A 27,160-nucleotide genomic window follows, 5' to 3' on the forward strand; every position below is an offset into this window, starting at 1 on the left:
GCAAGTGAAACAACCAGAGGGGCGAGTAAGAACAGAAAGAAACAACATGCCCCCTACCCGGGATCGAACCGGGGTCGACAGATCACAAGCCACGAACGCTATCATTGTCGCCACAAAAGCACTAGTGCCCTTGGGCAAGGACGATAGGCAGTACTTAAACACCACTGTTACACTACTCCCCCTTTTCTTCAAGATTCGTCCTCGAATCTCCGAGTTCGACATCCCTGTGTGGCACATCCGCTAGCCTGTTACTCACAGGGTCGGCGTGGGAACCAATGAAACAACCAGAGGGGCGAGTAAGAACAGAAAGAAACAACATGCCCCCTACCCGGGATCGAACCGGGGTCGACAGATCACAAGCCACGAACGCTATCATTGTCGCCACAAAAGCACTAGTGCCCTTGGGCAAGGACGATAGGCAGTACTTAAACACCACTGTTACAAAGAAGACCCGGTGCTTTTGTTTAGACTGATCAATTATTATTATGAAAGAGAGTCTAATTATCTGCTTTTTGTCCTTTGCATATTATCATGAATATAGTCATGCAAGTAAAATTTGTGTTTTGAGCCTTGATGGAGCTTCAGCAACTTGACCTTGACCTCTGGCCTAGAATTCCAATTATGTTTCTCCTTACAGAAACCTGGACTACTAAGGAAAGAAAGTAGCTATTCAAAGCTTTCGTGAAAGATTTTGCATTCCAAACTATTCCCTCTGTCACAAATTTGTAACATTTTTTTTCAGGAAAACTCAATATTCCTTCAACAATTCCACAGCCACACTCTGAGTATCTTGAATTTTTCCGAAAGCACTTGAATCTTTAAAACTTCATTGTGTAGAAGACTTCTCAACAAAACGATAAGGACATTCATGCACACATGTTTTTTCGTTGATATTTTGCACGTTTTGCTCCATCCCAGCGCCCTTAAGAGTTTTTAAGGGTGTTTTTTATGTTGAGTGTTGGAGGTTGTGGGAGAGCCCAGACTCATGAATTATTCATGACTAGGCACCGAAGCGAGGCTGGCGAGATTGCTGCACTAGGAGAGGCGATCATGTCGGACCGGGACAGTGGTGACGAGATGGGGGCGAGTGCCCAGCAAATACAAGGTGAAATCACAGTCAGAATAGCCGTGAAAATGTGCAAGGGTCTGGACTGATGTTTGCCCGGGGTTGAAAGCTATGGGAGGCCCGGGATCGGGGTGTAGAAGGGCGCCGGTTGTAGGGGGCTGGGCCCGGTATAGATGCCACGGCCGTGCTCAGCTGTCATGGCGCTCTAGTGATGGTACTGAGGGGTGGCTCCTTATGAAGACCCTGGCTTCCCTGTCGCCAGCTTAGCTCGACAGATATGGCAGCCAGCGAGTGACCCAAGCAGACTGTCGGTTGCAAGCCTGGGTTTCCTTCGCTGGGAGATTTTTCGACCGAGTTGAGGAATGCGATACTGTGGGGTATGTGAGAGGTTTTCCGGCTATGGTTGTTTGTGATAAATGGATAATGTTTACCGGCGATGCCTCCAAACTCTCTGGCTTTACGGACCAAAATGTGCAGGAAATTTCCTCAGATGTCAGTCGAGACATGTCTATAGTTTGTGTGCCGTCATTCTGGGGGTTAAATGTCCCCGATGTGCGCCGCTACTTGACGGCAAGTGCGGCTAAATGTGGGGACAACCTGCACCGCCTGTTCGGAATGTATCGGACACGGTCACACACCCCCCTAGTCCGCCGGACAGCGGCCCCGCCCCACCAACTCATCTCATATTTACCACAAATATCATAATTACCGCAAAATCACCATCATCTTCTCACCTGTCTTCTCACCATGACACAGAGTGGATAATATGTCTGTTAATGGCGGTGTAAGCGCCGAGGTTTTGCCGAGAATTCCCTTCTGGAGACCTCCCCCTCTGGCCTCCCTATGGTCCTCCCACCACTACTCAAGTCTCCCTTGTGTTGACCTCTGCCGGACTTACCACGCAAAATAAGAACCTTGAGACAAACCCTTGTCCTTACAAGACTTTCTGTTATGATATTTGTGAGATAAGTAACTAGTTAACTCCCCTGTATGTGTGATATTGTTGAGCTCTCTGTGTGACAGCGACTGTAAGCATCGGTATTTCCTAAGATTATAATTTGGTGCCTAGAAGAAGGCTGTGGTGCCCCTCCCCCCTCCCCAGTTCTTGAAGTATGAACTCTTACGTCTGCAAACTTTTCAACAATCTGTCGCTGTCTTTTCTCACCAGGGCTGCTGATATAACAGTTAGTTCTACCACATGTTTGTCAAATTCTACAACTATGAAGGAATAAGTGATTTGGTTGGTTTCGTAGTGGGTTTTTAGTAGATTTTGTCCCTGTTGCCAATCTCTCTGTGTGGTGAAGGTGATTTAAACAATGCAGAGCATGCACCCCACTGATTAAGTTCATCCTAACAGTACATGGCAATCTTGTGACTTGGTTTTACACTAATCTTTTCTCCTATAATCTCATTCATTACCATAATCTTGGCAATGTGAAACCAATGGAAAACCATGAAACTTAGCAGTATTAATTAGACAATGGATGTGAAGAATATTATAATGATATCTTTGAAATATGAATTCTTTAAATATGTCTTGATTTTGTGTTAACCATTCTGGAAAACGTACCATTTGCTGCCTCCTTACTTGTCAATGGAATGATGGAAATGACGATGTTTGAAAACAGCTGCACAGGCTGTTCAAACATGGTCTATTTTGTGCCTGGATTCATGGAAGAATGGAATATTCAAAACACTCAACTAGCTCTTCATTTAGTCTTACTACAGTTCCAAACCACAAATCTCAGTTTCAATTTCTAACTAAGGAAAAACAACATGTTCCAGCAATGACTATCAATGTTTGAGCCATACTTTGAGAGGTTTTACATGGACAAAGAAACATTATTCCTGAAATACCTCTTGAAATATGTTTTGAAGAGCTAGACCATATGGTACGAGGTATAGAAAAATCATTTTGAAAAGAATATTGTTTTGAATTCAGGAATGTACAAGGAAAAATTAGCCCCATAATGTTTTGTGAGTATTTATGTCTTAGATTATAAATATGTAATAACCTTTGAATAGATACAAAATTCTGTAAAATTTGTTTTTATTTTGAGCACTTTTTTTAGATGTCTCTTTAAATGTATCCTTATTTGACCTCTATCACAGACAGTGGAAAAAAATTCCATACCAGTAGCTTAAAGTCAATCCAGGATGAAAAAGTGGGACGCTTTCATCTTCTGACAGACAGGCCCAGATTTAGGCATCTGTCCTTCAGAATAGAGTAGCCATTTCAGTTTGAAAATTTAGGTTATTCTCATTACATTGTATATTGCCATCTTAGTTGTAGTTAGCCCTTGGGCAAGAAACTGCAATGTATGACTTTATATGGCTGAAGTATGCATTGTTAAAGAATATTTTTGAAGATTAACTAAAGATGTTTTAACCAGCACACCATGACAGGTGGATCTTAAAATCACAATTCATCAAATTGTAGTGGTCTGATGGGTGGATGGTTAGAACTCCCAAAGTATATGTATATATAACTGATTTTTACACACACATGTACCTTTTTGCCAGAAAGATTATGTTCCTAACAACTGTTGGTCGCCTGGTTGAACATGACTGGATTGCTATGATTTAAGGGGTTGGCCAAAAGATCAAATGATTTAATCTTGAGCCAGATCCGAGTCCTTCAATATTTCGGTGAGTCTTTCGGTGCTATTTTTGGGGCTGCTTTTAATTTTATCAGACCTAGCTTTAAGTCTCCTTAGTAATACTTTTACACGTAGATGCTTTGCGTGGATATTTTGAAAGAACAATGCGTTACCATAGTGACAAACCAGAGCGCCCCGTGCCATTGTCAAGTCCAGACTTGCGATTGTCCACGATTGTGGGTTTGTACAAATGCTTCATGCCTTCACTCCAGGATTTTTGCATGCGTTACTCTTGATTGTCTTGAATTTAGATGCCCTTATCAATGTTAATCTTTTAGGATGAGGGGACAGGAGAAGAACTTTCAGTTTGGACTTGAGACCAGTTTTTATCAGTGAAATAGTTTCCTTGTTTCACTTTCACATGGAACGTTCACATTTATTTTGTTGATAAACGTGATAGGATCACACTTGAAATGAAAAGAATCAGTCCTGATTAGCATGGTCCTACCCAAGCAAGATGTAAACGTGCAGTTTCACATGCCTCTCTGGAGGAGAAACATTTATAAACAGTTTGATCTCTCGGAGACATCTTGTTGTGAGGTCAGGAGTAGAATTTGACAGCCATGCCCTTGTTGGGTGGGTGGGGGCTGGTGAACAAGTAATATTCTCACCAGATCAGTTTTGTTGGTTAGTTAATGAACATGATTTAATGCAATTTTTCTAACATTAGAGTGTGTATCCCATGCAAGGCCTTTAAGAAACATGTGTTTAAGGTACAAAATAGTTGAAGTATTCAAATGCAAGTCAATCTCTACAACTGGATAACAAATTGAGATTTACTTTCGGATGTTTAAAGTGACATCCATCACTCTTCTCCAGTGTCACTAGAATGAACTAATAAAACACTTCAATACAAGTACAGCGAACTAGAAAAACTGGTTGAATATTTTATCCAGTTGTAGAGATTGAATTGTGTTTCAATATTGATGTCTAACCTTCTATTCATAAACAGAAGTATAACATCTTAATTCAACTTTCACATTTTGAAGGATTCTTAACTATTATAGGGGAAATGCTATCTTAGACGACAGTTAAAGCATTTTGTAGTTATTCCATGCCTAGCCATAAGACCTACCTATTGTATTTGGTTGTCCTTTGAAGTTTGATATAAAAGTCCCTTGATATAAAATGGATTGTGGAAAAACATAACAAAAAGATAGCCTGTGGACAAGGTTTATAATGCCTTGGTGATTCAGTCATATGCAGTGAAGTCAGTCACATTATGATTTCCTCCTTGCCCTCTGCTTTATGGTGTCTACTTGTTCTATTTTCACTTTAGGATATCCAAGAATGACTTTGACCTTGAGCACGCTTCTCTTTATTTTTGGCCTCCCCTCTTCTGCCTCTGATTTTTAAATATAGTCAAGGATGAAAATTATGATGAGCAAGTGTGAGTGAGTGGCAATTCGCACGGCTTCAGTCCCCGCTGTACAACTACAAGGCACCCCGTGATCGTGACGTGTCCCGATCTTCATGACAAGAAGCAGACTGGCACGCAGAGATGTGTACATGAAGGCCCTTGTTCACACACCTCGCATCTGCATTAAATGTCACCGGTGACATCTTGAATGTTAATAGCTCATTACGTGAGGGGTGCACATGTATTATATGTGACCTTAACACAAAATAATAATGCTTCTGGGGGTCACTTTAAACAGGTATAGCTTTATCGTCTTGGATTTGGCCATGGTGGTCATATGACCGGCCATGACCGTGTGATTGGTCAGGTCCTAACCAATCAGCAGTGTAGGATTTTCCTGTCAAACTTCCAAGTTGGGCATTGAACTGAAGAAGCATCCAAGTCTGATGTAACTGTACCAAAAATAATCTTGAGTTTTGAGGATGAGTGCTAGCATTGTTAACTAGTTGGTACTAGAATGCCAATGCTTAAGATCCCAATTGGAGTCTTGATCAACAATCAGGGTGGTTTCCAGTTAGTAAATCCTAGATTTTAAGTCAAGCGAATCCTAGAGTGTCATGAATTGAAGTGGAAAGGTTCTGATTGGTAAATTTCAAATTCATAGTCTGCACTCTACTGTCAGTTTCAGCAGGCTCTATGGGGACCCACCTAGTTAAGAAACCAGGTACAATCAGATCTGATAAGTAACCTGACAAAAATCACAATTTATGAGCCCACCCCCCTCAAAAAGCCATAATAATTATAGAGTCTACTAACAGGACTAAAAAAAAAATTCTACAAAAAAAACTACAGTTCTGTGTTTTTTCCTGTCATTCAACAGGCACTTGACATACACATGATATATTATAGGTGCTTACTTTCTTGACTATTTTTGTCATATTATTCAAATTTACACAAATGTAGTTTTTTTCCATGAACCAAGGAATGGGGATTCTATTAGCATAACAACATGTTACAGTTACAGGTGCTATTTTGAAATTGTTTTTTTCCATTCCTGCTCCCATACACACCTCATGTATGGCTGCCCATTACGTGAGTGAATTATCTAGCAGAGAGGAGGTTTGAAAAGTGACTTGAATACCTGACAAAAGAGTGCACACCTAGAATCATCATTATCATCATCCTAAATGACAATGCAGGACAGCTTGCTTTCTTCACGTGTGATAACAACAGGCAGACAGAGATATTTATAGCTTGTTAAGCATCCATATTATGCCGAGTGTATCTTTAAATCAGCATTCTTGGGTTTAACTCGGTAGCTTGGGTGCTTAACATTGCTTAATTGCCTGGTACCTTTGAAGGGAAAATGATTGGTATCTTAGCAAATAGGTATGAGCAAATTCACAACTGCACTTCTTAAATTGCAACAATGCCGTTTTATCCACATCAGGTCAGGGTGAACAAAAAATGTATGTAAATAAATGAAGTACACAAAATGTCTGTCAGAGATTAAGAAGAATTTGGAAGGAAAGGAATTTTCAAGATTTATAAGTGCAAAAGAAGCAACAATGTACACATGTACGTTCTGTTCTGAATTTGTGATCCTTGACGGCACGTAAGGATATTGAGGCTGCAGGGCATTTCACAATTCAAAATGATTGAATGGTAAGAAAAAGCCTACGAGATAATTTATCACCATCTTTGACTTATTGTGATGGTTACATTCTGCAATCTAATACGTTTTTGGATGATTCCGTGGTCTGTATATAGAGGTACCATATTCCCAAGATTCATATTCATGCATGTGCTTGCTTGCAAGTCATGGTGCTGGTAGTTCGGTTCTTCTTGCAATGTATAATCAGAAGCTTTCTTTAAGTTGGGGGAGGGGAGGGGGTCTATACAATGTTGTAAGGTCAAAGAATTCTAAAGAATAGAAGAAAATAGAGTAGCTGATTTGAATGAATCACACTTGTGATATCAACCCAAAGTGATATTAAGAACTAGAGTTCCACAACCTCATAACTTCACCAAATGATGTTAATCTTTTTGAGTTATGAATAGATAAGGCCCTGATTTGCATGACTTATGTTCACCTTTTTAAATGCTGCAAGTATGAACTTCCCATCACCACCAGTATTTTCTAACCAATTATGCAAATGAGGTCTTCATTTACATAATTGATACACATTGATATTCCTCTCTTCTCAGTTGCATATGTCACATCACATGTTTTCTTGTTTCACATGGTATTTTGGAATACAGCAGATGTATAGAATTTACGTAAGAATTATGCACATAAGAGTCAAATTCAAACAATGCTACATTCCAAAAAGCATCATGATCTTTCAACCCCTTCTTGAAGTATTCTCATTCAAATTTTCAAGCCAGTTTGTCCCCTGCAGTTCCGAAGCAGCAAACTTCAAACAAAGCAAACTATGTTGAAAATTTACAGTATTCCATAAGATTTTGCAATGCTTAATGATTGTAATTGTACAGACTAATTAGAGCAATCACTTGTACCATGAAAGAGTCCTATAAATTTCATGTACATGAGAGCAGATGTTTTTGTTTTAGGTCAAGGAGGTATTAAAGTCTCTTTGGTCAGGCTAAAGCCAGTACTAGTAAGTTAACCCCTCCCTACCTTTGTACAAACAGAATATCAAGACTCTTTGAGTGAGAAAGGAACTCCCCTCCAAGATACAGGTACTTGCTTTGTTATTCTCTGATTGAATTTTACTATATGCTACTGGGTTGTATATGTTGCTCAACATGTAAATCTTGACATGTTTGCTACAGTTTTATATTTGCAGTGTTCCTAAGTGACTTCTCTGCCACAAATTGAACATGAAACCGCAAATGAGTGGCTCCAATATACTGTAAATGCAGAAATGTTCGCGGGTTTTCGCTGTGGCCACTTCACCGCGAACTTAAAACCACCGCGAACATTTTTCCATGGCAATAAGAGACTACAGTGCATGGTGCTACCGCGAACTTAAAACCACCACGAAAAGTTCTTTTTACCGCTACTGCGAAATTAAATCCCCACAAACTTAAATGCATTTACAGTATTACTATTGTGCTCTTCTTTTCCAACTGCTAACTTAAACCTCCATGAAAACATCCTGCGATCACGAAAAAGTCTCTGACATAGTATGTGGTATGTGAATTAGGTCTAAAGGGTCACAGTAAATAAAAAAGAAAATTCCAACATTTTTCTGCAAAATTCCAAGATTGATTACAGTGAAACCTGCATGGCACACCTGTTCCCTAATATTAGGCTGCATGGTAGACATTCTGAAGACTTCTGCAGTTCTCCTGTGTTTTTATGACTTCCTGTGGACTCTCGATGTGTTGGACTATGCTGATGAATAAAAAAGTGCAACTGTTGATTTAAAAGAATGCATGTAACCCAGAAGTGCCATGATTAAGACACTGCATTTAATCTCCTTGTACCCCCTTTCCTCTTGAGAATGTGATGGCTGAACAACCAAATACTGTAAATGCAGAAACTTTCGCGATGGATTAATGTTCGAGGTTTTCGCGGTGGCCGATTCAACGCAAACTTAAAACCACCGCAAATATTTTTCCATGGCAGTAAGAGACTACAATGCATGGTGCTACCGCGAAATTTAAACCACCGCAAAAAGTCCTTTTTCCCGCTACCGCGAACTTAAATCCCTGCAAACTTAAATGTATTTACAGTATTAGAAAATAACGAATTTCCTAAGGCTTCGGGAAAAAAAATGTTGTGTTTCCTGTCCCGCCCTAGAAAAAAACTGCTGACCCTAGCCTTTTTTGGTGGGGTGGGCAGTGGAGTCAAATTGTTTCCAGTTAGAATTTTTATTCAACCTGCTTCCTATTCAAATAAAAAAAAAAACCTGCTTGTCCTAATGAAAATTAAAGCTTCACATTGAAAGTATAAATGCCTTCTGACATGCATTTTAATTATACTTGTATTGTATCACTAGAGTTTAGGCCAAAGTCTAGAGGAAAACATTTTAAAAAGAAGATAATCCCTACCTAACAACCCTATTTTTTTTCAGGACTGAAACAGGAAACACGACTCAACATTTTTTCCTAGGCCTAAACAAAGAGCATTATTTAATATTTTGTGTGTTTTGTTGTCTTTTGATTTAAATCATATTTTTGCAGCATGCATCATTATCCAAATATGGAATTGAGCTTCACGCTTTTTGTTGGCTCAATAATCCCCATCAAGTGGAAAGTGGACCCTACCAACTTGCCAAGCATGAAGAGTGTTGTAAAAGTGTAGATTATTATCCTTATAACTGACGAGTAGCGCATGAATAATTCTCATATCCTGTTTTTGAAAGTGATGGGCTTTCGCATTAGAATCTATTATGTATTACATATATGATACCGTCTCTTTATCAGACTTCGCTTCAAGAAGAACTCCCATGATGCCATGCTTCGTGATGCCGTTCCTCCCAGTGGATTTTATCGAGCTTTTTTCTTCTACTGGAACATCTATTTCTGACTTCTTTGATGTTAGATTGATTTTTGCATCACCAGATATAACATAATACAAAATATGATCTTCAAGGCAGTTTTACCAATTATTCCCATGCTTTTTTGAAGATGACTCTCTGCCTATTGGACTTCCAAATGGTGTAAAATTTGAAACTTAGTTTGTGTTTTTTTGCAGTTACCTAAACTCAGCAAAATCATGATACATGTACCACGGATATATGTTAATAGTGTATTACACTGGAGAAAACCTCCTTCCCTTTTCTGTGGCAAAATTGCTTTGTTTCACATGTTTAAATGTTAGCTTTTAGCCTAAATTTTAGCTCTCTACAAATATTCTTTATCCATATGATCTAAGTGAAATGTATGCGTAGCAAAGACAGCCATGCAAAACGGAGACCTGCCTTTTTGCATGGGGTTTATCCAGATCAAGAGACGTGCATTAGTCGCCGAAAGGTCACGTTTTAATTGGCCGGAAATTTCAAAGCGAAGAAATAAGGCCGGACCCAAGTTAGGAGTATGTCGCATTATCCCTTTTCCCTACTTTTATCCCCAAATTTAGAAGCCATCCTAAGCTATTCATAATATACATAAAACATCCTTGTTTTAGAATAATTCGCATGAGATTTGAGTTTAATGTAGTTTAATGTGTAGTGGTAAAGTGTGTAAGAAAGGCAGTAGGATATTGTTTACATGTGTAGCTGGGAGGGGGGATACCCAGGAAAGACTCACTTTGAAAGGCACCTTGCCACAAAGGTCAACAAGACCTGGCTGAATAGGAGAGGGAAGAAGTCTTGGCCTTGGTCCAAGTGGTTCAGCTCAGACTCTTACATAACAAGGGATAGACCAAGGAGGCTTGATAGAAACCCCCCTTGGATAGACATACCATATGCACATGTGCAGAATGGAAGAGAAGCTGAGCAGAGGAAATAACAACTGGCCAACTTGCACACTTGGAAGCAGTATTTTGTGCTACAGATGATTTTATTTTTTGTGCTACACATTGTGCTACACATTGTGCTACACATTCAGACGCAACAACTCAAATTATTGATGATTTGCACCATTTTTGTGTGTTAGTACACTAATGCACTTAGATCAGGGCTCGAAATACTTAGTACGTTTTCCTGCATACCTGCACTAGTGCAGGTACCACTGAAAATTACCTGCACCAGACAAATTTTACCCACACCACTCTGAATGTAGGAAGTATGGATTATGCTAAAATTGTTCAGGAACCATTGCTATTTTTTTCTTTCATACTTTATAGGTGGTAACAGTCAATGCAGCTAGTTGCAATCCACATACACCTACATCTTATGATATTTATATATAAGATCCAGTACATAAACTAGTGCAGGTTAGGTGCAGGTAGACACCAGAAATACCTGCATAGCTCCAATTTTACCTGCACTAACCTACATATGCATGTAGTATTTCGAGCCCTGTAGATATTTGTGTAGTTTTATGGAAGTACACCACTTGACATTTGAGTGTCAGAAAAATAAACATGAAGAACTACATGAAGAAGTTGTCTTATTTAGTTCACGCCCAGAACTGGTGTCACATAATCTCAATGAACTCTAACATGAAACGCTCAAGCATTTAGTGTGTCACAAAGAGACACCATTCTCAAAAGTTTTTCCTGAAAACCTATTGAAACTTGAATTTTGAAGGCTTCAGAAACTGGTAAGATGCCAGCTTGGATTAAAGTGCCAGTCTAAAGTGGGTCAACTTTAGATTTATCATCGTAAAACAATGCACTGGAATTTAAAGGTCAGTGTGTACCTTTTGCTCTACTCTATAGGCTATGCAGGTTCCAAATTTACCAGTGTTTGGCATTTTTCCAAGTAGACTGATTCTAGCTGCTAATCAAAATTGAAAGCTGAACTGGTAAGTGGCAGCATCTTTGAATGTTCTGTTCCACATTTGTACATTTTTACCAAAGTGGGCGGGGCGGGGGTGAAAGGTTAAAAAATGCGGGTCAAAGTTCATCAGCTGCAAGACTGTACAATGTTGAGTAAATATAGACCATTGTAAACTTGTCTTTGTGTTCCTGTTTTTGGTTCCTATTTGAAGATTCCATATGTGGATATGCAATTAACAGTACATTCATCAAAATACAAACCCACAAAAGTAATAAAGCATAATAATAATAGATTAGGCAAGACTAATGTGCAAATGTATTATAAATGGAACCATAATGATAATAGATAGATAAAATGACTAAATGGAACAGTGAAGTTCAAAACCCAAAGGACATCTTATTAATTCTTAACAACTGACTATATGTAGCTCGAACAATTCAGCTCGACTCATAAAAAGCATACTTTTGACAAGTATTTAAGCAATAAGAATTGCAAGCCAAATCATTGATAGTGACCAGCTGTTAGTGTAAATGAACATCACACATTATTTAGTGTAGCGTACAATTTGAGGTCCATTTGGCTTAAATGTTTTTAGATCACAGGTAGATATAGACAACTTAAAATTTACAAGGAAATAAAAATAACAGGTTTGGTTTCTTCAATCCAAAGTGCACAAAAGCTTGTGTTACTGTTAGGTAAAGCAAGAAAGATATTTTGATTGCTTGTGGAAGGTTCTATATTCAGATTGCTAGTAGAATAGTTAATAGATATTGCAGCTTACAGAAGAACACCCTTTAAATATTCAAATGTACATGGTGATTTTGATTTCGCCATGACCTTCCCATTGCAAATTATTGACATCCTGAACATGCACCTACAATCAATTACTACTGTATTACAGATTCCTTTCATCCGCAAAATAAAATTGTGGTGAAACCTCTTCCCCCTCGTACCTCTAGATTAAGTCCTTGCAAAAATAAATGAATTTGCAGTATTTTGAGCGCTGGTTTGCATCCCCCAAGGTCTGTCAGCCTAGATAACCACTAAGAGTACAGGTCTGCACAATATTAATGTGCAGTTGGATACTACCTGCAGGAATATTGATGAATTTTTCATGGAAACGTTCAAGGCCACAAATGAGGCATTCAACTGGTGATGGTTACATACCGCTCCATTCCATCAGTCTTTTCTTTTCTGGTCATCAGGACAGCCATCACAGTGGTAGCTCACCTGCCAAATGATTTCCTGATATTGAATAATTTTAGGGTATGCAAGCAAGGCCAGTTTCTGCTGATTTATTAATCATAACTAAATATTTTCACCTCTAAAATTATGCAGTCAGGTCATGAATAGCCTTTCGAGGACATTGTATATTCGCCATCCTTCCAAGGTCAGTCTTTGTCTGCTTTAGTATTAAGGTCGAAGGTCAAGGTTTGTCTGTTGCCTGCTGATGTCAAAGGCCATCTTAGGTCATTCATGGGTCAAAGCTTGTCTCTATCCTTAAAGTTGAAAGGTTAAACAGTCAAAACTGGCTGGGTACCACATGGCACAGGCAACTATCTACATTCACAAGCTTTTTTCTATAGTCAACCTTACCCTGTCCTTATCAACAGTCAAGGACAGCCTACTATCCTCTTTGGTACTCATAGGTTTTCTCTTTCAATAGGCCGATCCTGACTGTCCATCACAATTAGCAGTTCAGCCAATGATAGCATGGCAAGTAGCTCTCTAACCAATGAGGGAATGGCAGTCAGTTTTTCAACCAATGATAGAAATTTTTTTTATGGCTGCATGTCCATCAAATATTTTTGTTTTTGAATTTTTATTTTGCATTTCTGCCTTTGATGGAGGTGGGCAGAGCTGTAGGATTCGTATACACTTAGATGGGGACAGAAGAATCACAATCTCTAGAATTTGGTTCAGGTGAATGATCGTTATGCTATGGCTTTTGTGATGTCTATTCCAATCAATTTATTCTGAATACAGATTATCAGACTCATGTATATGCAACTAGTTCTTCAGCCTCATGTGGAGATTCAAATTTTAGAAGTCTGTAGCACAGCAAGAAGATGTTGCATGTGCAAGAAAGGTGGCCCCTTGTATTTATTGCTCTTAACAGTTTTTCACAAAGTGCGGGCAGTGTTATCTGCGGTAGTGGTGTAGCAAATGTATTCTTTATCATGTGCTTCAGGCTTAATGCCTTTACTAATGCCCATAGTAGCAAACAAAGTAGGTACATCAGTCAAAACAGGTTCAACGATAAAAAAGGAACTAAGAGAGCATGCCCCTGCAATAGTCATGAAAGCATTTTTTACCCTGAAAATGGTGTATGCATGACTTAGCATGTAGCATAAGTGGTGCGACGGAATTCGGAGGTACGTGTATATCAAAAACGAATATTGAGTGAGGGGCTAGTTTACACAGCTTTACTGGGAAAGCATTTAATCTTTGTGGTGCCAGATAGTGCGCTCACTTCTCATTGGTTAAAGCAAGAACATGGCTACAGGCCTGAGAATGAGATACATGTTATATATTAGCCTACGGGCATGGATTTGCAAATAAATATATTATTATTATTATTAATTACTCTTGATTGAAAATTATGTTATTGTGCTATTTGGGTATGATGTAAAAAATGCACACGAAATAACCTCAACAGAAGTGTTGTTCAATAAAATTATTTTTCAAGGCACATTTTTATTCCCCTAGTTTATGGAAGCAAGATTCATATTAGAGTGTTTGAAAATCTTTTAGCAGCAATAATCATGGTACTAAAATAGCTTAGCTGTACATGAAGCATAGCATTAGCAGCCAGTTATTCCCAAATGTCAGCTATTTTTTACTTGAAATCGGTCATAAAATGTTTGGGTAGGCTTTCTCTTTATGTAATCTCAATTATTTCAGTCAGTTAGGCCAATCCAATTTAATTTGTTGGTCCTTTGCTTAATAGAAAAACATGATGAAAATAAAACCTGAAGACCAGGTTTATGCCTTGGTACCAGGGCTCTAGCCAGCTCGACATTTTTTTCCGTCAGCCAATTCCCATTGTCGTGAAAACACTATTCCAGGAGTTAGAGATACCTTGAAAAACGGGTTTTCATTAGATTATCGTGTGCGAAAGGGCACCGACACACATTGTCAACAATCATAACAATAGCAAAACAAACAGTGTGTGGCTTTTACGGCCGTGGACGGCGTCCCCAAGCAGCCTGTAGCTTCCACCAAGGAGCTTTTATCAGATTTTTGTCCGTCAAAGTTGACGGATTGGCTTTAAAATGTTTCCGTCACACGCAGCAAATTTCCGTCAATTGACGGAAAAACGGACGCTGGCTAGAGCCCTGCTTGGTACACTCGGATTTATGGAGTGAATACCGGCATACTCAAGTTTTCAAGTTTTCAAGTTGTAGTCTGGGTACCATCTGGATAGTTGTTCGCTCCAATGTTTATTATATACTATATACAGTCGCTTCTCTGCTATTCTATCTGGGAACTTGGACATCTCTAATACCTGGAATATTTAATTCCCGTCCAAATTTTGGATAAGGGTGCTGATTGGGCCCATCCCTCCTATGTTCGAACAATTGCTCTAAAACCTATTCCTTAATTCGCTTGTCAACTGATATCACCACCAAAAGATTTGGATATCCAGTTCCCCAGACGGGTAGCAGAAGCAAAAATAGGAGCGAACTACTACCCGGATGGTACCCAGGCTAATTGATATGTTGTGATGTCCACTTGCTATATTTTTTACTTTAAATTCGCTCAGAACCAAGAAAATAATTGGTTTGGCCTGATAGTGGTCTATGAGATTTGTTGTTGTTTTTATATGAAGATTATTAGTACAATAAACCTGCACCAAGTAGCAGTAGATATCTATTTGTGCGCAGAAGTATACCTGTCTCCAATAATATACTCAGGGATGATTAGACATCAGCCGCACGTAATAGTGAGTGAACCTTGCATCCACACATGGCCGGTAACAAGTCTTTTTTTAGAAACCTACCTTTATTGCTCAGTGAGCGATAGATTTTTGTACTCACCAATGGACCTCCTGGGTTCCTGGAAATTCTAAGTTAAAAATATCGCAAGCAGACATCACAACAGCTATCCTTGGTACCGTGGTTCAAGGTAACCACTGGCTCAATCTATTCGCTTGCTAACTAAGCGAGAAGATTGAGGCCCACTTCAAACAGACAACACTTATATAGTCGTGAGACTGTTATTGACTATTCGTTGTGGGCAACGGTTGTCTTTAGACATGCGTTCAGAGTATTGCGGGACACCCGCGGTGCAGGATTCCACTGCGGTACGTGCGTGCGTGACCCACAGTGACCTCTTGCTTGCAAATTAAAAATGGCGGGAGAATTCTTCATTTTCGTCTTGTAGCAGATTACTATTCTTTTGCTTGCAAACAAACATTGTCCCCAACAAAGAATGACACAGAGACGGGGAAATATGGAATTAAACCCGGCGTTCCTGGCCGCCGGTGGTATTACAGATCACTACTAGTATCATGAAGGATGTAGCCACAGGTGGTGGGGCATTGCGCTGGAACAGGCAGTTTCTGATGACAAAAACATGTTTCCATTACTGACTGCATGTATATTTACGGAGAAAAATGCCCTTTCGAATAGAAAAAAACATGATCCAGTCCCGTCGCTGGCGACGATTTTTCTTTGGACATGTGGGGAATGGTCGCGGACCCCCCGATGAACGTCGCGCGACTGGGTCCGAGGTGGTCGCACGATGATTCCAATAAAAACCCTCGCATGACTATTTTGATTCTCTTTAGACAGCCTAAAAATGTCGTCGCCGGCAACGTTGTCGACAACAACAGTCGCACGACTATATATATGAAAGTGTTGTCTGTCTAAAGTTGGCCTGAGCCAGCCATTATATATAGGATGGTACCAAGGCTAACTAAACAACAGAGGGTATAGGGAGACTATGAGATCTGTATTCACTTAAGAAAACTGAGGGAACTAAGGTCTTCAGGCTTTGTTTTCATTAGCCACTTTCCTCTTAAAATCACAGAAGTCACAAATTGTAGAAAAGATAGGGCTTTTTGTCATCTTCTGGTTCCAATAAAGAAGTTAAACCCAACCTGTTTAGAAGTAGTAAACACTAGGATTCACGTAGCCTCTTTTTACATTATAATGTTTATCACTGTTCATAATGTCACATGTATGTTCCCTATGTTTCCACCATGTACTTGCAATTAGCCTCCGGGCATGAACTTGCAATGAACTTTCTTACTTATGTTTTTCCACGTGAACTATTTTTCTAAATCCGATAATCAGGAGTTCAATTTGCTGTGGCTTATGGGCAAGTTTACATCATTAAGAATGGCTATGTCTTCTCTTGTATTTCAGGTGTCCAAGAACTAGCCACAAAGACACTTCACATCCAGTCCAAACGGTTTTACCTGGATGTCAAACAGAACCGACGGGGCCGTTTTCTCAAAATAGCCGAGGTGAGTAGACCACAATAAGAAGAAGAATAAGACGTATTATGTAGAACAATAAGAAGTACTAGTACTCTTTGTTTCGGAAGTCTTGTGTACTTTTATTTTTATTTCACTGAAGAAAGACAGAGGATGCAGTGTGAAACGTTCGTATAAATTTTGTATATATAACCAGCAGTAAGGATTGATTTAACTACATGTTATACCTACTTTCTGGATGACTCAGCATTCACAGGAAACATTGAGATTCATATTTTCCCAATGTCACATAACTGACATAGATGTTTGCACTGATAAATTGACAGAGACATACATGTATGTGTCACCCTCAGTCAGAAGAATTTCATGCGTATATGAAAATTAAAGCCACGTCTGACATGTAAATCGCTTTCTACATTATACTCCAGATTCTCAATGCATCCTTTGTTTGTGATATATTCGTCTACGCCTGCTATGTAATGTTGGCTTACGGCAGAATTGCAGTGGAATCCATAATTACACATGCACAATGAATATGATCAAAGTATGATATCCAGCCATGGTAAAAAATGGCAAGCTTTCAAATGTAGTCTACCAACGAGTGTGTGCTTGCCAGGAAAATTAAAACCAGCCTTCACAATATGCTTTACTGTTTCCAATGCACAATTGAATGTCCAATGCACAATTGAATGTCTTAACTTCTTAGAAGTACCTTATCCTGGGAATTGGAAAGAGAATTTGGAATGGAAAAAGCTACGAGTTTCAATATACGGTATTCCCCTCAGGCACGAGATGCTGAAGAATTTGTTCTTCCCTACGGCTATTGTAGCATGGAATTCGCTATTGTCAGGAGTATATTCACAAGATAGCTTTATCAAGTATTATTAAGAGTTAGGCATGCTGGACTGACTTCTGACAAGTCATTTAATATATACAAGGCCACACTGACTTGATTCTATGGATGACATCCGCATGCGCATTACTTTTCGTCTGTTCTCTTGGAAAAATACCTCCTCTGAGGCTTGACAGAAAAAACAGACCGGAAAAAATCAGTGGATCGGATGTTGGACCAATTAAAAAATAGCAGATTATACTGGCAGGCGTTCAATATTGTGTTTTGAGGCTTTATTAGTTCAAGATAATAACAAGAGTGAAGTGGACGAGAATTGATAGTTATTTTTACCTTTACCAAGTTTCTACAGTCAAGCTTGGTTTAACTTAAAAGAGGCAGATAGCGTTGTTTACGTGAAGATAGGATACTCCACCAAACATTCCTTTGTATCAAATTGGACCATTGTTTTGAGTATCGCCCATTCTTAAACAATTACGTCCAGGTGCAGGTCCGGACCTTGACCTAATCCTTTGGGCCTGGACCTGGACAGGGGCCTTCAACATTGACATGTCACCCACAGTGCTTCCCACTGCACATGCACAGTCCACACAGTGAACTAGCCTATTGTCAGGACAGTATCTCTGCTTGGTAATTTTAGAAACGATCCATCTGAAATCTTGTCTTTCCCATACACAGGTCGGTGCTGGTGGCAACAAAAGCCGTTTAACACTTTCAATGTCAACAGCAGCAGAATTTCGTGATCATCTCACAGACTTCAGTGAGCATTATGCACAGCTAGGTAAGTCAGGACTCGACTAAAATTAGAGGCCTTGAATTCAAAATGATAGACAATGACAATCACAAGGATCTTTATTGCTTATCCATGGCCAACATGGGCTATTAAAAATATAATCAAAATGCATTCAGATAACTAAAGTAGAAGTATAGAAAGAAACATCATATTCTATCTAAATCTACAGTCTCTTCCCTCTTCTTGAAACTTGTGTAGACAATTTTACATTGTTTTTCCATTAAATTGTAGTCTTTAGATGACATAATGTATGTGAATATTTAATCCTTCGTAAAATGTGCATATGTATGTATGGTCTAGTTTAAAAGAAATGTAGCTGTACAATGTTCAGCAACTGGGGACGCAGAAAGCAGTAGATAATGATGCATGTTGTTTTCCAATCTGTTCTGGTCAAAATTATGCCAATAAATCTGAGATCTTCATGATAAGTAAAACTGTTTATTTACCAAAGCAGAGGATCTTTTATAGTGCCACACAGCAGAAAAATGGCTTGCTTATGCCAATAAATCTGAACGTATGAAATTAAGATCTTCATGATAAGTAAAACTGTTTATTTACCAAAGCAGAGGATTTTTATAATGCCACACAGCAGAAAAATGGCTTCCCCTTTAAGTCTGCAAGCACTAGAGGACATTAATAACAACAATACATCCAGTGTCCTCTGGGCCACTGCACAATTTTTAGAGATCGGCTGATTTTTGTATGTGTCCCCCAGTGTGATAGTGTATACTTACAGGCAGAAAATATGTGCGATTCTCTAGCAGTTTTGAAATTCAGTGACCTTGTGGCGAACATAACAGCTTAAGAAGCTTTTGTGCCGTGTTCAGCAAGTGTTGTAACGTGACTTGACTTGATTGGTGCAGGGCCAGCCAACCCTGACAACCCTCCCGAGGACGGACGCTTGAAGAGCGAGACCATGGTCAAGGAGAACAGACGTTATTACCTGGACCTTAAAGAGAACGCACGTGGCCGGTTTTTGAGGGTCAGTGTCCAATTTGTTTCTGCTTTGAAACAGGCAAGAAAGGATCACATTAGGGGAAAACCAGGGCTGCACCAAAAGAAAAAATTTAGAGGCACAGAAGAAATTTTGTGCGCTCATAAACCTAGAACTAAGTCGAATATAAAATCTATCTACAAACCTATTTGACTCCCTTCAAAGCTCGAATGTCATATTCTTCAAACACTGGCTTCAAAATTTACAAGTATTCACATTTTTAAGGAAGGTTTTTTTTATTTATTCTTACATTTAAGTGTGAAGGGGATACTGTATAATTGTTTGTAATAGTGAAAAATCCTAAACTACAGTAGATAAACAGCTTCAATTTTGAATGCACAGAAATGCATATGCACTCAGTATTTCTAGTCCAGGAAAATGCAACAAGGAAAAAAAAGGTAATTTAAAACAAGATGTGATTAAGATTTGAATTAAAATTTCAGTGCCAGCTGTGCATATGACATGTTTGTGTCTATTTGTACACAACCATGATTTGATCCTTTCTAGTCAATCCCCTCAACACTTTGGTAACAGTTGACAGGTCTCAATATAATCTCTTTCCAGCAGTCAAGACGGAAAAGTTGTGACTTTGACATGTTATCATCAGTACTTCCTTCATTATCAAAATATCATGCCTTCAAGCTAACTCATCACCAACCAGAGATATTGTGATTTTGGAGAAGTCACCTGTCAAAGTGAATCCTTTGAGGAAGGACGTGATAATTGCTGAATGTCTTGTTGTATTAGTGCAAGTAGTCAGATCACACAACCCTAACCACCTATCAAAACATAGGCATTCAAAATAAAAACATTGTACATGTATACAAATAGTTGTTGAATATGCAGCTACTCTCTCATTGCTCTACCTGCTAATTGATAAGCGGTTGTCGACTCGACGGACGAACAACAACAAAACAATGTTCATTTTTCAATCTCTGCAAATTGGCTGACAATCAATCAATCAATCTTTATGACATGACACTGCACATGCACATCAAATAAATAAAGGCACAGTAACTTGAATATTGAAGACATCTCAAGTGCCAAGTGTGTTTGAATCTACCTGATTAGATGTCCTTTGAACATGTCTGCTTGTTAGCCTGGTATTCTTGCTATTCTAGCTTTTGTTTGTTCCTCTGATCGCTTCTTTGAAGAATAATTTCCCCTCATTAAAACTCTCGCCTGGTAGTCAAATATTCAAATGCCAACTGTTTCTCCATGAACAGGTGACAAATTATTCTACAGTTCAGTGAGCCGGAGCTAGAATATGATGGACACCAGGTCCTTTACCTTACTGTTGATTAAGAAGTTATTTGACACCATGTGACACAGATGTACAGTTATAGACTCTATAGATTCTCTACCAATAGTTTAGTAATGGAAACTTTATCTATATTTGAATCTACATGATTTAGGTGTCCATGGAATGATTTGCTCGTGCCTGTCCCCAGGTTAGCCAAACCGTCAACCGCGGACCACGGACACAGATCGCCTTGCCAGCCCAGGGCTTGGTAGAGTTCAGAGATGCGCTAACAGAATTACTGGATGAGTTCGGCACCGATGACATGAGTGGTAATTGTTTAAAATCAGGTCCTTTTTTGAAATACTGTAATGAAAAGATGGACAAGCATGTTACCAAGTTAGTAAATTACTTAGTTGTACACTAGTTATACTAGAGGCAATTCACCTTACCTTTCAGTGGGAAAGAAAAATTTAACAGATCTAAAAATTCAAACTTCTCTGTTAACTCTACGATTGGACAGAAATGAAAGATCAAAATATAGCATATCAACTGACGTATGAATTTGTACTGCACATCTAGTATACAATAAGATCATTGCATTAGACCTTTTTTTTCTGTCTAATGCTCTTGACAAACTATGGTCATACCTCTTGGTTGTACTGGAAAAAGTGACAGAAGTTTTGGCTCTCTAGCAGCTTTCTTATGAATTGCAGGGGCATTTTAGTTGCTGACTTTGACAATGTTGATACTGACTTGGTTTCACTCTGTGTGGTCAGCAGAACAACCAGAACTCCCTGAAGGTCGTCACATGAGGGTGGAAAATAAAAACTTCTACTTTGACATTGGCAGCAACAACAGAGGTGTCTACATGCGCATATCAGAGGTACGCTGCTTTCTCATTTTATCAAGAATACAGTAACATTATACATGCATGTACCATGGGAGTGAAGTATTGTTTTTGACTTTTCTCAATGAATGTGTGTTTGTATGTGTGTGCTCGTGTGTATGACTGTGTATGTGTGTGTGTGTGTGTGTGTGTGCATGTGTGTGTCTGTTAGTCTGTGCACTCAAGTATGATTGTAGATTTTTTTGTCAGGAAGTGTCTAATTGTAATAGGGTAATTCATGATGTCTTGATCACATCATAAATAGTTATAGTTCCACACACATTTTAAAAAAATTTACAGGCTAGAGCTTCAATATTGAAATCAACACTCTTTCTCATAAATGTACAATCCTCAGCCCTTGTTGCATCATTTAAGAGAGATGTTATGTACACTACTTACCTGTGCATTTTGGTTACAGGTGAAGAGCACTTTTCGCACATCAATAACCATTCCCGAAAAGTCATGGGTACGTTTCCGAGACATCTTCGGGGACTATGTGGAAAAGATGAAAGAAACACAACAAAGAAAAGAACAGCAGGACAGAAGTTCAGGAGACTGAGGAAGAAGGAAGGTAACATATTTTTAAAAATCACAATAAAATTACCAACAAACTTATTCATATGATGCAAAGTAATAGTTACTCAAGTATCCGGATGTGATTTTGGAAATCTTCCAGTTGCTTGAGACTGAGTGTTATAATATATCATTGGTGTCTCTTATGTTTGAGTGTCTAAACTTTAGCGACGTTTAGTTGTTTATACCCCTTGAGAATGATGTTTAGTGTTTTTCTCTATAATGTAATGTAGTGCAGTCAAAATTTTAGATAGATGTCCTAATACAATCTTCCTCACAATTCAAGTGACCCATTAATGGTTTTGCAGGCTCATAGCATCAACATGAAATTTGCATATTTTCACAATTATGCGCTAATAGCAAAGCAAATTACGATTATAGTGAAGTTGTTGAAATACCTGTAAAATATATAATAATGCATCTTTGGTTGAATGATAGACTATTCAATAATACTGAGACATAGTATTGTTGGTAGATTTTGAATATTGATTGATTGATTGATTGATACTCAACATTTAAACTTCTTTTCTTTTTCCAGCCTGTTCTGCAGACATTTCCAACACTTCGTGCTGCCTGTCAGACTTGGACCTGCTCAAAGGAGTGGCTCGTGTTTTTTCAACTTCGTTTGTAATTTGTTCCCATCTGAATCAGTATTTCATATGGACAGTTATCCCGTTCATCAACTGAAGAGACGTAGAAGCAGTTTCCTGGTTTCTGTAGTGGTAAATGTTGTACAATATTTTCCTACACATTGTAAGTTCTGGCTTAGAGATTTGGAATGAAAGATCAAAATACATTATTCAAAATAACAACCCGAAAGAATGTGGTATTTAAGAGTTGTGCACACCAACACAAAATGTGTTTCAGTTGAAACTTGCACACTTAGCTTTGATTAAAAACAACTACCAACTGTAGCTATGGATTTGAATATATGTCGTTGCATTGTTCCCATAGCAACCCATGGTGCTCATATAAAATGACCTTTGACATAATTGGCTGATTTTGCAATGGTCTGTAGGAAGGTGACTATAGAAAAGAGTTTGCTGTACTTGAGTGCACTGCTGTCTGTTTGTTTGGAGTTGCTAGGAAAAAGAGAGAGAATGTAACATGTCAAGCATATCTTCTCTAATACGTGTAGGTGTTAAATCTATTTGTACTGAGTTTCTCTACTCTGCTTTGTCGGTGTTTATTGTGTTGGTCATGTGAGTATGGATCATCTACTGGAGTCAAGGATGCTGGTTTGGTACACCCCAAAACACAATCCCTCCATTGAAACACAGCAGCCACCTTTCACCAGTCGTTTTAACCTCTTCCTACTTATGTAGCCTTTTAGCGCCACATTTGTGTTGGCTGTAAGGTTAAGTAGCAGGGAGATGGTATTTAAAGAGTTAAGGACTGACTGTTTGTTCTAGCACAAAAGTTTTTCCGATATGACTGACAACGTCGGTCACAGACAGTCCTTACTGGAATCTCAAATCGGAAAAAAAAGTCGCAGATTCCTTAGCTCTTATTCTTGGAAGAAAAGACGAAAGCTAAAGATTTGAGGTAAGACAACTCTGCCGTTTTGGAACGGAAGATCAGCCTGTTTGCTGCCATGACTCATCAAGGTTTATGATGGTTCATTTCCAGTTTTTCATGAGGGGTGTTAGAGGGGATGCCCATGGCGCTGCATGTATTCACAGAAAGGAGGAGTCCAAAAGTTTGGCCAGTTTTGACCCAATTAAAGAAAGAAAGAAAAAAAGAAAGTCCTGGTCATAACATAAGATTATCCACTGGCTAGTGATATAAGCAAGAATGTTCTCAGTTTGGCAACTCCAGCCAAAAAGGCATCGCCTCTGAGGTTTCGCCAAAAATGCTAGCATTTGGCCTGTCATCTCAGAACAGCATCATGCCTGGATTTTAAAGCTGTGGATACTCTTGGTTATGTGCAGTATCAAAGCTGGTTTTGTTGTGGTTATGTACAATATCAAGCCACTATGTGCCACAATGTTGTGGTCATGCTTTTGACTAGCCTTGCCAATCAAGACCCAACGATTTGACTGTAACATAATGTAAATGAAAGATTCTTCATATGAATGACAATATTGTTTGTCAAACATTCCTCCACAGCTAAGCATCGTTGATACATGTAAAATACTGTATGTTTATCAAACAACTTTTTGTTGTTTAAAAAGTTTGATTTTTATTAGATGAACTTCTGAAAGTGGTCACAAATTTGAGTGTATAAAGTTAAAGATTCTGTTGATTTGTCTGCATGTAGTTTCTTTTGAGGAGACAGATCTTCATAAATCAAATGTAATTTTTACATAAAAGTAATATGTATTACCATCTTTTTTTATGTGTTATTTTCTTAAATATTTATGCCAGTGCGTGTTCTATGTAAACTTTTAGCACTTAATTTCTGGAAGTTCGTGTAGCTAGCCTTGATAAGATTTTGTGATGGTAGATGTTTACCGGTCAGCATGTTGTCATTTTTTTTGTGATGAAGTGCAAAGAAAACTTCCCACTACAAAACCCATGCTGGTTTGGATGTACTGAATATTTAGCTTGATTTTTTCATTGTAAGAAAAACAATTCTTGTTTTGATTATTATATAGATGGCGTCAGCACAGTTTTCACACCTTGACAACTTGCCTTGTGTTTGGAACAGCTTTGGTCACACAATGACTCCTAGAATCCAGAAGCGAAATATGTCAGCTTCTGTCGTTTGGTGCTGTCGGTAGCTTGCTGTTCTTCCAAATCCTGCTTCGGTTTTTTGGTGCTCCATACCCGCAGGTCTATCTAATCATATGGGAGGATTGACAAGCTAGGAACTTGACTGTCAAAATCACTCGTAATTTGGTGCGGGCCTATCGGAAACTTTTTGTGATCTTTGCATGACTGCAATCTTTATCAAGATGTGGCTCTATGCACCAAATTCTTTGACCAAAATACAGTAAGACGTAGGTAGCTTCAGTTTTAAGAATGCCACCTGTCGATTTTTGTCTGATAGTGGTCCGTAATCTGAACTTGCTACGAGGATGACTGTGATCTGTCTCTTACTGTTACTTACAATTTTGTATACCCTATACTTCTTACTTGGTTGGTTGACTTGTGTAAGTGTGGTCCAATGGTATATCAGTAGTAACAGGACGGGCATTAGAAGGTGTTGTTGAAGACATTGTTAATGAGGAGACCAAATACCGTGTACAGATGTCAAATTTTGTCCACACTTTTCAGTCAATCACTTGCAGTGCATCCAGTTTGAAGAGAAAAAAAAAAAAGAGAAGGTTTTGGTCCAGAAAAAAACTGATGCTTGTTGAATTGAGCAGTTTTCCAAGTCACTAGTAACCTGTGGTGCTGCGTTGTTGCATTGATTTGAATCAGTGCAATCAAAGTCAGCCTATATGTTCTTATTACCACGTCGTACCAAATAGTGATTCGGACGGTTGCTGCTAGGTTGACCACTTTGGTCATGGCAAACATTTTCACAGCGTAATAATTTATGGAAGTAATTGATTGAGTAGTAGTGAACATTTTCTGAATCTGGGGACATTTTCATTCTTTGTGTCCCTGCAAGTATTACCAGTGGAACAGGTATAAAAAACGTGTCCCTCACTGGAACTAGTTAACTGCCTTTTGCAACACAAAGATGGACACTACGATAGTGGTGTCCACCGGCCTTCTTTTGCCAGTGTCAACATACCTTAACACTGTTGGATGGACATGTGGTTTCTGGAGACCATTTGTTTTAGACATTTTTGTGAATGAGAGATAATTTCATAATAAATATGAAAAAAGGCTTCAAATGGTGTTTGAGTTTTCATGTCTCTTGATACTTTTTCAGTGTATGAATAGCAGTTTGTTTCATTCAATTTGTGTGGAACCCAAATACACAGTGTACATTTTGGATATCCTGAATTTCATGCTTGATAATTTTTGTGGAAAGCCAAGTTATACACATTGATTTGTGATGCCATTTTGTAGGTTTTACTTTTTATAGGAACCCCTATTGGTACTTCACAGTCTTATTTGCTGGGGTTTTTTCTATGTTTGTGCCAAATTGAACTTTTATCTGATGATGCACCATCTTCCCATCACAGTCACTACCACATAATTTCACTACATGTACTTTGTAAGTTTACTAAGTCTTAGTTGTGGTGGGAATTATAAGAATTCTAGCCTGGACTCCAGCCATTTCCACCTAGTCCGCTCCCAAAGGTTGCTACCCACTGGAAGCGACCTTCGGGAGCAGACTAAAGCAAACAAGGCTGGACACAAGTCAACTAGAATTCATCGTTGCTGCATATCATGTATACTGCGTACATGTAAACTGATTTTTCTCCATATTGTCTCGTAAGTGGCTAGTTGTTGCATCCTCCCATTCACAACCCAAAGTATAATTGCCTCTATCTGAATCCTCCAAAACATTTACACCCAACATATACATGTACCTGAGGGTGTTAGGCCGGCAAAGAGAAAAGGCATTGGGTCATTACATTCGCTTTAGAAGGATCAGAGGACGGATATTATATTGGTGGTAAGCGCTTTTTGTTTACGGTTAAGTTTAAAATTGTATCAAAGTTGTTTTCCTGTACCTGACTGAACCTAGCAAAGACCTGCACATTTTAGTCTTTTTTTGGGGTGGACTGCTGAAAATGATAATCTGTGTGATGAAAACGTAGAATTGTTCTCCAACATCTCATTCATGTTGCAGCACAAAAAGTGAACCACCAAATCTAGGCCCCTTTTTGTAGACACACAGCATTAAAGTCCTGTATAATTGAAATACATTTTATGTTGAAAATGCCAGAATGAGTGTTTCATGCATGTCAGCATTCAAAATCATTGAGATCCTTTACTAAAATTGGTTAAAATTGTGGAGTTGTCCTCGTAAGAGAGGTTCTTGCAAACTAACCAGTACATATTGAATACTGGGAGAATGATAAAACTGCAA

At 38.7% G+C, this 27,160-nt stretch overlaps 1 protein-coding gene across 3 annotated transcripts; it reads left to right on the plus strand.

Annotated features, from left to right (window-relative positions):
- Window positions 1-937: 937 nt before the first annotated feature.
- On the plus strand, window positions 938-26,012 carry LOC118403122 (transcriptional activator protein Pur-beta-like). 3 transcript variants are annotated; one of them, XM_035801606.1, is made up of 9 exons: window positions 975-1,105; window positions 7,742-7,789; window positions 16,815-16,915; window positions 18,414-18,516; window positions 19,392-19,510; window positions 20,974-21,094; window positions 21,542-21,648; window positions 22,070-22,222; window positions 22,763-26,012. In XM_035801606.1, the coding sequence occupies exons 1-8, from the start codon at window positions 997-999 to the stop codon at window positions 22,208-22,210; spliced, it is 849 nt and encodes a 282-aa protein (XP_035657499.1). In that variant the 5' UTR covers window positions 975-996; the 3' UTR covers window positions 22,211-22,222; window positions 22,763-26,012. The 3 variants fall into 3 exon arrangements, with proteins under 3 accessions (XP_035657502.1, XP_035657499.1, XP_035657501.1); XM_035801608.1 differs by having other exon boundaries at window positions 21,545-21,648; XM_035801609.1 differs by lacking the exon at window positions 7,742-7,789 and having other exon boundaries at window positions 938-1,105.
- Window positions 26,013-27,160: the final 1,148 nt, after the last annotated feature.

Source organism: Branchiostoma floridae, chromosome 16, assembly GCF_000003815.2.
Source record: "Branchiostoma floridae strain S238N-H82 chromosome 16, Bfl_VNyyK, whole genome shotgun sequence".
NCBI lineage: Eukaryota > Metazoa > Chordata > Leptocardii > Amphioxiformes > Branchiostomatidae > Branchiostoma > Branchiostoma floridae.

Coding starts and splice junctions, on each gene's coding strand:
- LOC118403122 (XM_035801609.1), top strand. CDS start 949: ATGTTGAGTGTTGGAGGTTGTGGGAGAGCCCAGACTCATGAATTATTC. Junction 16,916..18,413: donor GTTTTCTCAAAATAGCCGAG/GTGAGTAGACCA, acceptor TCCCATACACAG/GTCGGTGCTGGTGGCAACAA. Junction 18,517..19,391: donor TGAGCATTATGCACAGCTAG/GTAAGTCAGGAC, acceptor TGATTGGTGCAG/GGCCAGCCAACCCTGACAAC.